This window comes from Caretta caretta, chromosome 18 (assembly GCF_965140235.1).
Source record: "Caretta caretta isolate rCarCar2 chromosome 18, rCarCar1.hap1, whole genome shotgun sequence".
Classification (NCBI taxonomy): Eukaryota; Metazoa; Chordata; order Testudines; family Cheloniidae; genus Caretta; species Caretta caretta.
Genome location: NC_134223.1, coordinates 9,200,410 through 9,213,153, shown reverse-complemented (window position 1 = coordinate 9,213,153; position 12,744 = coordinate 9,200,410). Strand labels below are relative to the sequence as shown.

Below are 12,744 nucleotides of genomic sequence, written 5' to 3'. Positions count from 1 at the left end.
AGGCCTGTTCTTATAGCTCCTTCTCTGCAGCCTCAGAGCACTCTCTCCATCCCACTCAGCACCCTGACTACCACAGAGGCCTTCCCTGCCACTCCTTGCACTCCTGTCTCTGCTCCCCAAGCCCCTGGCAGCAAGCATTCACCCTGGTCTGTTTTGTAGGGATGGTGGCGGGTGGCTTGTCCCTGTTTAGTTGGGGTGAAAGGAGACCTATGCAAAGCTGAGCTTTGCTGGGAGCAAAGTCCAATGTGGGGTGTGTAAAATGGAAGAGCAGATCGTAGCTTTGTTCTGGTCCATGGGTCCCACCTGAGGATCTGGTCCCAGCTACTTTCAGCATCCTGTTGCAGAGCTGATTTTTTGCAGCCTCTCAGAGCCAGGGCTTGGATGAGTTGACATGCACCCCTGGTTGCATTGGCATTGCTTGTTGCATCCTGCTGTTTGGTTCGTGGCCCTGGGCATGACAGGAATGGTGGGAGAAGCCAGGTCTCTCACTTGTCTGATTGTTTGCAGAGGGGCAAAAAGATACAGAGCTCCCTGGGCCATGCGGGAAACTGCCTCAGGGCAGGAGCACTGGTGAGAATTTGGGTGTCAGCTGAACTCAGGGATTTACACTGGGGGGCTTGGATTTGGAACCAGGTTTGAATCTGCTTGATAATGCAGTTCTCGTGGTCAGCCCTGAACTTTCTCCCAGGAAATGGGCAGCTCAGAAAACATCAAGTTTAGCTCTTGTCACCCATCTGCGAGCCAGCCCCAGATTGGCGCACACCGAGGGTCTGGGGGGAGGAGAGCAGCCCCTTCTTGCTGAGAAGACACTCATTATAGCAGTGGCTATCGAGGGCCACTTGAAAAAAAAATTGCCATTCTTTCCCTGTGGCTCTTGTCACCCTACAGACAAACAACTTATGATTAGCCCTGGCTGATGATTGCTGCAGCTTAGACTAGCAGCAGAGCACCCCCTGGTGACTTGTTTGGGGATGGAGAGCACAGACTGGGCTCCTGATAGGATAGGATAGCTGATCTCACACAGCCTCAGCCACTGCTGTTTGCCCAGCAGCTCTGTGCTGATCCTAGCTATGATCAGGCTAGAGCCTAGCCCTGTGGTATGGGCCCATCGCTGTCCGTTATCCCCTTGGTGCACCTGTGTGGCATGGGCCAGTGGTTGGCTCACAGCTCCTCGTGGGGAGAGAGGAAATCAGTAATAAAATTCAGACGGGCACTAAACAAAGTAGTTCCTTAAAAGAGACCATCCCTCCCTGCTCCAGCCCCCGCCCCCCAGCTGGGGCTGCTGCCAGGGGTAGTGCTGGGACCATGCCCCTCTCATGCCCATGAGACAGGCTGAAGGAGAACGTGTCTCCCAAGCTCCCAGGAGAAGTTTTCCCCATCACAAGGGGCTGTTAAGAGTGGAGCGGCGCAGGAGGTGCGCTGCAGGGGGCTGACACCCCCTGAGATGAAGGAAGCCGTGTTGTTTCGGTGGGACAGGGCATTGCCAAGCATGTATCTGAGTTGTGTTGCAACTGGGAGTGTCAAAAATCAGATGAGGTTCATGATGCCTGACAGGCAGGTGCTGCGGATGTGTAAATCCCAGTGCCACGTGGCAACACTCAGCCCGATTCTCCTCTCAGCAGCACTGGTGTAAATCGGCGGTAATGGCAGTGAAATTGGTGACGTTACGCCAGCATAACCTGGTGCAAGTGAGAGGGGAATCAGGCCTCCTGACTGGCTTGGTGAAGACCTCTGGAAAATAAGTCAGAATATTCCATTCCTACTTAGTGATAGGAGTTTTCAAGGCACTTTGCAAACATTAACAGGCACCATGGAGATGGGTGCTTTATAAATACCTATAATAATTGCCAGGCTAAGAAAAGAAGGAAGGTGTAGGCTGAAGGCAGATCTCCAGCGTGCTTCGAAAGCTGACAGCTAGAACTGGGGCAAACTTTGCTGGGTAGCTCTAGGCATTGTGGTGCTGGAGCTGGCAATGGGTGAATCTCTAAAGGCTCAAATCCACTCCCCAAAGTCCAGGGGCTGACCCCTGCTGCAGTTACAGCTCCAGTCCTTTGGGGCTTGCAAACTAGACCAGGGACTCTTCAGTGCATGCTCCGCACCTCTGCAAATCGGCTCATGGTTTTTCATTAGGTAACTGCATTTAGGAGCTTAATTATAGGTCCTTGGGTCAGAAAGCGTTGGCCTCCGTTGATAATGCTTGGGATGAAAGGTCCCATGCTCCTAGTCAGGAAGTGAGGAGCATGGGGTGAGAGAAGCAACAGTTTCCCCTCCCTGACGTGCTGTAAACTCACGTAGTGGATTCTCTGAAATGGTGCTTTCAGCCATTAGCAGAGAGCAGCGGGAGGCGCTAAAGGAAGCGGGAGATCTATTTACACCTGGCGCAGGGAGGCCCAGGTGAACCTGAACTTTTAAAGGAGACTGGAGCATTGCAAGCTACAAGTGAAACAAGCAAAACTGTTTGGCTCCAAGCTCAGAGAGGGGAAAAAGCAGCCTCAGAACAGGCTGCTCTGAAGCTAACTGCAGGCCTTGGCAAATGACACCTGGACTAAGCGAACCGGGCGTTAAGCCGAGTCCGAAACTACCCGACTCCACGTCCCACTCTCTTCTGAAACACTTCAACCACAGGCCTCCTCTGACCCAACCTTGAAGATGCCCCATATTTATTGGGTCCCACTGGCTCTGCCTGATGGGTCTGTGCTTCCTGGCCATGACCAGCCGTCGTAGGAATATGCAGCGTGGGAGATGGAATCCGATAGGGTCCGAAAGCTGTTAAGGTGGCCTACGAGGGGAAGGCACTCTGCACGCCAGCGGCTTTACTTTCAAACGAAAGATGACTGCTGTTTCTCCGGTAAAGCACCCGAGCACGTGGTGGAAGGGCACACCCTCTGCAGTCCACCCCTGCATTTTCTGGCTGAGCAAATTAATTCATTTGGGGCCTGACCCAAAGCCCGTTGGAGCCCACTGATTTCAGCAGGCTCTGGATCCCCTAGCAAAGCACCTGGACCTCAGATCAGCAACATGCTTAGACAAGGGCTTAATTTTTAAGCTCGTGCTCAAGTCCCGTCAACATTAAGTTAAGCCACGTGCTTGAAGGCTTTGGTGAGCGGCAGCCAGGGAGCTCCAGGAGGACCCTCCATTCTCACATCACGATCATCACATCCCTTTTCAGAGGAGGAGGGAGAGGGGCTGGGGGCTGCAGCCGCTCCTCTGAGCATGAATCCCTTACAGGGAGCTGACTGAGCATGCACTGAGCCCTCTCTGCTGCTACAAATCACTTGACGATGACCTCTTCTGTTCATTCCCTTTGGGGCACCTGGCATTGGCCACTGGCGGAAGACAGGACACTGGGCTAGATGGCCCTTTGGTCTGACCCAGTACGGCTGTTCTTCATTTCTTGCAAAGCGAGCCTGGCTGGCAGTGGGGAAGTGCTGACCCAGTGCAGGCAAAGTCCGGTTTCACTTTTCAATGTGGGTTGTGTTGTAAAAAAAACCCCAGAAAGCGTTGAAGTGACAAGGTTCATTTCCTTGGCAAATCCACTTTTCATTCAACCCTCCCCCCCTTTTCAATGATAACCATTCAAGCAGCTCTAAATGAGAGGCTCTGGGGACAGGATGGTATCCCATAGAACTGGGGGGGGGGGGGGGGGAGGAGCACAGCGAAACAAAGCACTCAGGAGGGCGCTGGGCTGTTCAAACAAACCTTGATTTACTGGGATAACCATGCTTCTGTAACAGAAAATGCAACTGCCACGAGGAACCAGCCGACAGACCTTCGCTGTCTCACCCAGAGACATTTTGAACACTGCAGAATGACAGACCCCAATCAATGAGATTACACCAGTGACAAACAAACTGGAACCTGAACCACAGGCCGGAAGCAGAAACACTGCATTTCCCCCTCCCTCCCTTCCCCCCCCCCCCCCCCAGCCCCCGACATGAAAATCAAAGCTCACTGAACGAGGCGATGTTGCTATATATCAGGAAAGTGAGCGCAAGGCAACAGGTCTTCAATGAGCGGGACAATGTCACGGGACGACAGTCACTTTGTATGCGAGAGCGTGAGGTCACGTCCATAGGCACTTGAGGATCCGGAGGACAATCGCCAGCCATGTCACTCGAACCACAGCAGACTGCATGAAGCCACCCAGTTAAATTGACAGCTAAATTACACCACACACTTCACCAGCACCAGTACAGCGATAGAGAACTCTGACTTGAGCACAGGTGTGGGGTCAATGCATCCCTGGCACCAGGGACTGAATCCAAGATCAGATGACAACAGGGTGGTTGGAGAACTGCAACCTTGTCTTACAGTGTGTGAGGCAGTGTTTGCTAGTGTTTAGAGCAGGGAGGCTGGGAGTCATGACTCCCAGGTTCTATTCCTGGCTCTGCCACAGGCTTTTCAGGTGACCATAGGCAAGTCACTTAACCTCTGTGCCTCAGTTTCTCCACCTGTAAAATGGAGATCATCATCCTTACCCCTCTTACAGGGGACTGTGAGGCTGAGATAGTGTTTGTACAAGGCTCTGGTGCCCTTAGCATTGGCTAAATGTGAAGTATTTCAGCATGGTCATGGGTTTTTACACTGGATAAAAGGATTTGCAACATGGGAAATAGAAATCAGCCAGCCAACTGTATGCCAAGGGTCAGGTAAAAGATTCAGGGAAAGCACGAATCATACTGCTAACCCTGTCATCCAGAGACAGTCCATCCAGGAGGATCTTTCGCTGCTGAACAGACGTCAGGGTAGAGGGAGCTGGCTTATCTACAGAGCTGGGCCTTGGTGCTGCAGGGGAGAGCATGACATATATACTGCTCTAAGGTTCTGACCTGCAGAGCGGCCCAGACGCTAAGGATGAGAGTCATGCCTTTAATGCTTTACCTTGTTATTAACAGCCAAATAGAAAGCGGTATCTTGGTGACTGTGAAATGAAGTCACCCTCTGGTGGCCAGCCCAGGCAACCTACATCAAACCCAGAGGCTGTGCTATGGGACTTCATGGCAGCAGTCAGTGAGGGATTAAGTGATGCAGGGTTTAAACATTCACTTGAGCGTCCACGAGAAGTGCTATCCTTAACACACCCAACATGTACAATCAACAGCGAGGGCCACAGCATGTCCTGTCCATGCTAAAGCTGTTGTGTTGGTACCTTGGTATGAAGGTTTGATACCAAAGTTAGACATTAGATGGCCAAATTGTGAGCCTTTTGCCTTAAGGAACCTGTAAAGGGGGAACATTCAAATGTCTGCAGGTCGTTTCAAGTCACCAGAACTGAGTCTTAAAGCGGCAAGAAGCTGCATAAGGGCAGTGGTTCAAATCTCCACTGATTCAGTGTCTTTTTTTCGGAGAACTGATTGGAACCAGCTTGGTTAATTGTCAATCCGTGAAGGTGAGGTCTGGGTCAAGTCCCTCATACATGGCCCAATGGTGAAGCTGATTCAAGGCTTTGCTAATATCTTTGTAGTAACAGCCCAGAAGTGGGTGTGTGCGCCGGTGTGCGTGGTGAGTTGGAAAAAAGGCAAGAGAGAGGTAGGTTTTGCGGGTAGGTTTTAAAAAAACCCACCTAATTACCCCCAAATAATATCTTATCTGAGCGCTGAATTCAAGGTCCCCTTCCCTTGGGGTTAATGACCTCTGAATGATGGCATATGGATTGAAAAATGCTGAGCTGACAGTTCGAGACTGCTAGCATCTCTGAGAACAGAGCAGTGGGAGTGCCTGCTGTTATCCTCTCAGGGCTGCCAATAAACATCAAGTTATGTGGGGCCAAAAGTCGCAGGCATGATGCATTGGTTCCCAGAACTGCTGCGGGGCAAAGCCAAGACACACTAACCACGCTTATCAAGGCTGTTCCTATGTTACCGTACGCCGCTGCTGTTACATAACATGCTCCAGAAGGTGCATGTTTCACTGTTTTGTTCTGAACAGGCCATGGTTCTTCCTACGCTGTAGCAAACACACCCTGTGCAATAGGATACGTCAGCCATGTTTCTAGCTGCCGTTAGCAAGGCTTGCATTCTCTTGGGAGATTCTGAATGCTATGTCCCAGGCCATAGTTTTGCATCAAGAGGATTCTGGTGAGTGGCGAGGTTACACCTCCAAGGTCTGTATGCGCTGTGGAGGTCTTGAGCTGTGTAAAATGAGCAATTAGAATGTGACTCACATATTAAGTTCCTGCAAAGTCTCTAACTGCAAAGCTGGTTTAAAGGATCATGAAAAGCCCATAACCTGGAAGCATCTAAAGTGACCTGAATGCATAGAAATAAGCTCCTGCAGCATTGTAGACAGAGCTGTCGTGACACCACCCCAGGACCTGTGCCTCAGGTCTATGCGTCTCCTAAGCGCCTTTGCATTTCACATGTGCACAGCCTGTGTGGCTGTACCACTCAGGGCCTCTAGTCTGGGCCTCCCTTACCCACTAGCTTCACTAGGTCTGCTGAGAGAGCCAGGTTCTCCCCTATGGTACAAAGGAGACACTGTGGGGTGTTTTGCATTGATTTATGCTTCTGGTATTTACAAAGCAGAGCCTTGGGGCCGGCCAAGGGGAATAGGGGCATGAGGTGAGAGGACAGGACATTGCAAAAACACTTCACAAACAGATCAGGTCATGCCACCTACCAAAAGACACTCAGACTCACATCACATGGCCTGGAACCGGGCCCTTGCACACTGATACCACATCACTGGGCCAGATGGTTAAGGAACAGGCTAACACTTAGCTGTATGTGTAAGCTTCAGTTTGCTGTCTTCCATGATATGGTACTTGAGACAAGAGGAGCAGCTGACCTGCCTGGAAGGGAATGTGACACTCCCATTTGATGAAGTAGAAACATCACCCAATGACACAAGGGTGGTTGCTGTAATGCTTGGGCTCGTGGTGCCCTTCTGATCATGCGTGGGATTCCAGCAGGTTCAGAGACTCGTTTGAAACATGACCAGGAAAGACCCTGGAAAGGTTTAGAACTGGAACACACTCCCACTGCCTGAGTGGACAAGACATAATTGCCCTGGATTTGACAGCAATAGGGATGGGGAGTTTCTTGTAACCTGCTCTAGTGACAAAAGCAGCTCAGACCCCCTGCAAGCTGTTCTCACAAGAGCTGGTCAGAAACCAGCAGCTTTCTTGCAACAAATGCCCACTGAGTATGTCTGGGTTGAAAAATGTCCATTTTCCATGGGAAATTTCCAAATGAAAGGTTTGGTTTCAACAGGAAGTGGGGGAAAGCCCCACTTTCTGCTTTCTAATTATTTCCAGCTGCAAAACAAAGCTCATTTTCTCACATTCTTCTTACCTCTCCTGCCTTCTTCCAATGGGAAAAAAGGGAGAGGGATAAAAATTGGAGGGGGGGGGGGGGCAGAAGAACCAAAAACTGAAAAGGGAAAGTGAAATTGGTCAGTTTCCTGGGACCAAAAATAAAACAAAATTTGAAGCTGAAACTAAATTATTTTTAGAATTTTCCTGTCAGGAAAAAAAAAATCACCAAAATTCATTGAAATCAACATTTTCCCTCCAAAATGTCAACTTCAACTAAACCAGGTTTTCCAGCGGAAAGTGTCTGGGTCGATAAATTTCAACCAGCTCCATTCCTCACCCATCAACCTCAAATCTTTAGCTTTCTTTCACCCAAGACCTCCAACTCTCTGTAGCCAGGGAGCAGCTAATGGCTATGGGCCAGATATACAGAAGTAGGTGCTTATGTTCTGTTGACTTCAGTGAGACCCAGTTAAACACATGCTTAAGCATTGGCCTGAATAGGGATGTTTTCCTGAATGGCAGCCTAAAATTTGAATGCAGGAGATGCCCTGATGTTAGGGCATCACCCACTTTCCTGCATGGGAATGAGGATGCATTCACCATCTGTCCCCACCAATGAGACAGCCACAGTTGTTTGCACATTTATTAGGGCAAGCAAGTTGCGCTGATTGGTTTGTCATGGGTCACATTCTGCCCTTGGATACATGTGTCCAAACGCCCATTGATTTCAGTGAGTCCTATTGCTGGGCCCGCGGGCAGAATCCGGTCTTTAATTTTCAATCTATTCTGAACTAAGGAGGTTGTAATGTATTTCATTTAATTAATATGCTTCTGACAATTGTCAGCCAAAGTGGCATTAACAAGAGTTAATGGGACCGGTTCTGGTGACGCTGCTGAGAACTAAAGTCTCTGGATTAAAGTTGCCTTCCACTATGAATAACTGATTCAGAATGGTTCCTGCTGAGTAATTACACTCAAAAAAGGGTCTGTCAATACAATTTGCTATCAGCTGTCACAGATGCTGCCTGTCATATGCTGAGCTGGGGTATGGCAGTCAAGTCAAAACACAGCACTGCGAGAATGGAAACAAATTCAGCAGCGAGACTCAAGGAAGGAGGATGGAATTCAAGCAGTTCAAAAGACAGGCAAGAGACAAATGCTGGGCAGCGCTTAGCTTTGCCCATACGCTCAAGAGGGGCGTTATGAGAGGGGAGCTATGATGAAAGGTCATGCAACAAGTCTGCAGTGGGCACAAGAAAGTGACACTCAGTCTGCCGAGGAAAGGGGGAAAAAAGTCAACGGCAAGCGAGCTCCACCAAACCCCTGACCCACAAGCATGGCTAGCAGACGCTTTCAGTGGGACAGCAGACTGTTTTGCATGAGGGTCAGAAAAATCGAAGTGTAAGAACACAAGCTTCAAAGCCACTGGGCAAAGTGGCATGGGCTTGAAAACGTAGATATAACGCAGGACTGTTCGCCAGACCTTCTGGTTCAGATCAAATATAATACTCTAAATCACTGATACAGCCTCTCCCTCTAGAAGGACAGCCTCCTGGGAATGTACTCAATGCACTGATGGGGACTGAAAAGCTTTAACTGCTCTAATCCAAGGTGCATTCTACTAGCTCTGCTACGCTGTGCCTGAAAGTGCCTGGGGAATAGATTTGCTTTAATCCACCTCCTGCATTCCTCCGGCTGCTCGCTGGCTATGCAGTCTGGCCCCAGCCTACCCCCGCTCTGCATGCAAAAGATTCTAGGGCACATTTACAGGTTGTTTCACAGCTGACAGACTGTCCCTGGAACCAAGGCCAGAATATCCAAAGATGCCTAAGGGAGGTATACACCCACTTGGGATTTCAATAGGATCTGGATGTTTATATCCTGTAGGCTCCTTTTGAAAATCCCAGTCCAAATTCACAACTGTAGAGAATGAGTGATCTGGGAGGACCTGGCAATTCATTCCATGGTTTTCCCCAGTGTTGCTGTTTCATCTTAAGCTGCTTGGCCGCAGTCTGGATTTCCAATAACCTTAACCCATGAGGCAGAGTGGCTGCTCGAACACAAATTCCTGAGACGAGACACATGTTAATCTTCATGATAACGCAGTCTAGATGGAGGCCGGGGAACGATGAATCACAGCTGGAAATGCTCTGTGTGAAAAGATGAATGCAGGATTGATGGGGACTGGGGGAAAGGGGAATGGCTTGGCTGGATGGCGAAGCGTGGGAGGGTTGAATGAAGATTTGGGATTCTCTTTCTGGGACTGGTGCGGGGGATCAGATGACACCCAGCCTGAAGGGAAGGTGCCCAGTATCTTGTGTACCTGGAGATGCTATTCCTAGTCACAGAACTGAATAATCCTTTCGTTTAGATATTGGCCTTAATAACATCCTGCAGCAGTGAGTGCTACAGGTGAATCATACCCTGCTTATACAACAAGAATAATGATTGTTTAGTGCTGGGGTTTGAATGACCTTGATTATTTTCTGGCCTGCAGAAAGGCTTGTTCTAATAAAGGTACATAGCATGGCACTGTAGTGGTAGAGCTTAGCCATTAGGCTGTGTTTCTTTAAGGACCAGTCCCTGTACCCCAGGAGCTCACTCAGATGACTGCCTGACTCCCGCCTTTCGCACTCACCCTCCCTACACATTGTTGGGGTTGTAGCACAACAAGTTGAACTCAAGGTTTTCGTCCCAGTGCCTGAGCAAAACAAACAGCTGCCGGGCTGCGGCCTTGACGGTCCCCGGGCTACGGCCCTCCGGGAACTCCTGCTCATTCAGCCACATGCTGGCCTTGGCAGCCACCAGCTCCCACTCGATGAAGTAGGAGGCTGAGCTGTGCTCCAGCCAGGCCAGGGCGACCGCTGTGGCCCAGAGCATCCCCTCCGGTTCAGCCCACTGGTGCAGCTCAATGTCAAAGAGCAGGGACTGCAACTCGGAGCTGTCCGACTCGGAGCCTCTGCCGCTGTCACTCTGCGGCTCCCGAGGGGACTGGGTGCTCTCAGGGGAGGAGAAGCGGCGGATGGTGATGGCAGGGGGTGAGAGTTCATTCTCAGCTTTCAGGGCCTTTGACAGGCTTTCCACTGCGCTGCCAGAGAAGTGGCGAGGCCGGCCTGCGTCTCCCGTACTCTCACCATAGCCGTTCAGCGTTGCACTGGGAGTGAAGTCTCTGTCTGAGAAGCTCTCTCTGGGAACGTCGTTCGGTGCCAGCAGCTGCCAGCTGCCTCCAGGGCTCTTGGGTTCTCGAGGCAGGCCTGACTTCTTAGCATTGTAGGAGCTGCCGGAGGGGCTCAGAGCCATCCGGTGGCAGGTGAATGGAGACGTCCACTTCAGCTTCTCCATGGGAATGCTGATTGCGTGGCAGAACGCTGGGTTCAGCAGGAAGGCACCGCAGGCCAACTGCAGAGACACCTGTGGAGCGGGATAACACTTCCTTAGGGAGGCGCTGAGGTAAGGCCCTGGGGAAGAGCGCATTCTCTGTGCACAGCCAGGGCTTTGGAGCAACCTGCCCACCAAGAGTCCACCCCATTTGCGCCCAGGGCTCCAGGTTGACAGGAGAGGCACCACCTGGGCCCTCATGCCTGCAAAGTAGGGGGGGGGGTTCCTCTCCACAGTTCAGGGTCCAAAAGGTTGCTGGGGGAGGGCGAGGTGGCCCCAGCTGGGCCACATTTTACCCCTTTCCACACAGTGCAGTGGTCTCTGCTTTAGCCTCTTCTGCCCCTACCAGTTTTGGGAAGTTTTCCAGCTTCACCAACTGGGGGATTTTGGGATGGGAGTTGGGGGCCCACTGATCAGAACTCAAGCTAACCCATGTGTGTGCATGCATGGTGATATGCCAGAAGAGAGAAGAGCTTGAGCAAATGCTTTCAGAGCCCCCGCCACCTCCCGTCATCCCAGTTATATGAGCCTAAGATCTGGTTTGGTTGCTTACCAGGGGTAGGTAGTCAATGTTTTCATTGCTGCTATCAGAGCTGGGTTCATTCATCCGACTTGGGGATTTACTCATGAAACCTTTGGCTGCTCGAGTCAGCAGTCTTGTTTTATGAAGGGTCAATCTGCATCAGGACAGACGTAACAAAGAAGGCATTTACATACTTGCCTCTCGGACTCATTGCCTCCCACTAACCAATCACCTTTCAGCATTCCCAGTAACTGACACACAGCACCCTACACTAAGTCATGCGGTAACGCAGCTGTCAGAGATACATATGCTCGGTCTGGCTGCGAGACATCAATTCAACTGGCTTCCCATACAATAGACACAACCACCTCTCCCCTTTCTCTTCTGCGCTAGACTGTAACGTAGCCTGGCCTCTGGTAATTCTCCCCACTCCGCACAGATAAGTCTCCTCAAGCTAGCATATGCCCATAGGAATGCAAATTCCATCCAGGAACATCTCCTGTTAGACTCTCCAAAAGATCAGACTGGGAGGGGATGCTCTGAGGACCATCATTTCTGAGTGGCCCAGAAGTTAATGCTTCAGCTTGTCAAAAACATAGGACCCCCTGAGTCCTGATCCTTTTCCTGTCACTTTCCGGAGGAGCCATGTGACTCAGGGACTCTGACAGGGGTTTTCAAGGCAAGGAGTCAGGGAAGTAGCCAGAAGAGAGTGTGAGGAGTCTGTAGGTAGGTGGGGAAGGGAGGGGGTATTTTGCCTTGATCCCTCCTCTCTTGAAGTCATTAGAAGAGGGAAAAATTTAGAAGGATATTTTTGGGGGTCAAAAATGCCTACGTGACTTAGGAGCCTCTGTCCCCTTGGATTTCAATAGGCCTAGACTTGCACAATTTCTCCATACCAGATGACGTGGCGCTATACCCACCTTCCCCTCCCTGGATGGCTCAGGGGCATGGAGTAGTCTAGAGTGTTTAATCGCGAAGTCCCTGGTTCAAATCCAGCCTAGCTAAATAGCAACTGCAAAATGTTCCTATCTTTTGGCTGGTCACGGGCCAACGTGACATGAATTTGGGGATCTGTGGGCAGGTGTCCACCCCACACTTGGCACTACTCACCCCTCTCAGCAGAGAGACCCAGGCCACTGACCAAGCCTGAACTCCCCTCCCTGGTGGTCCTTCCAAGTCAGAGTTAGGGAGCCCTGGTGGGGCAATCTGAAGAAGCTTGTTTTGCTGCTGCCATGTGATGGCAGTGTCTAGACTAGAACCTACACAGACCAAATCCTCCTCGCGGTGACACCAGATTTCAACAGGCTGCATCGGTAGCACAGAGAGACTCTGCCCAGTACTTCCCTTTACAAGCACCAAATTTGCACGATACATTTAAAATAAAGAATAAAAAAGAGGCAGTTTGGTTGGCTGTTTGCTGATCGTCAGGCTCAATGTGTTGGCTAATTGTCACAAAGCCTGGCTCACAAGCTGTCTGCCTGGCCCAGTACACCAGCCAACGAGTGTCACAGTATCAAAGCAAGAGTGGGCTGCAGAGCAAAATTCCCGTTACCAAACCCCCTTTCTACAGTGTAACCAGCTGCCCACC

The 12,744-nt window shown here is 50.7% G+C and overlaps 1 protein-coding gene across 9 annotated transcripts in view; it reads right to left on the bottom strand.

Moving 5' to 3' along the window:
- Window positions 1–4,855: 4,855 nt before the first annotated feature.
- The window catches only part of VWA5B1 (von Willebrand factor A domain containing 5B1), a 90,628-nt gene continuing 82,739 nt past the window's right edge, over window positions 4,856–12,744 (bottom strand). For all 9 annotated transcript variants that reach the window (XM_075121145.1, XM_075121143.1, XM_075121144.1 and 6 more), the window contains 2 exons: window positions 11,187–11,310; window positions 4,856–10,666 (listed from right to left, as the gene is read on the bottom strand). In XM_075121145.1, the coding sequence (XP_074977246.1) occupies window positions 9,899–10,666; window positions 11,187–11,310 (892 nt within the window). In that variant the 3' untranslated portion in view covers window positions 4,856–9,898. The remainder of the gene's footprint in view (window positions 10,667–11,186; window positions 11,311–12,744) is intronic.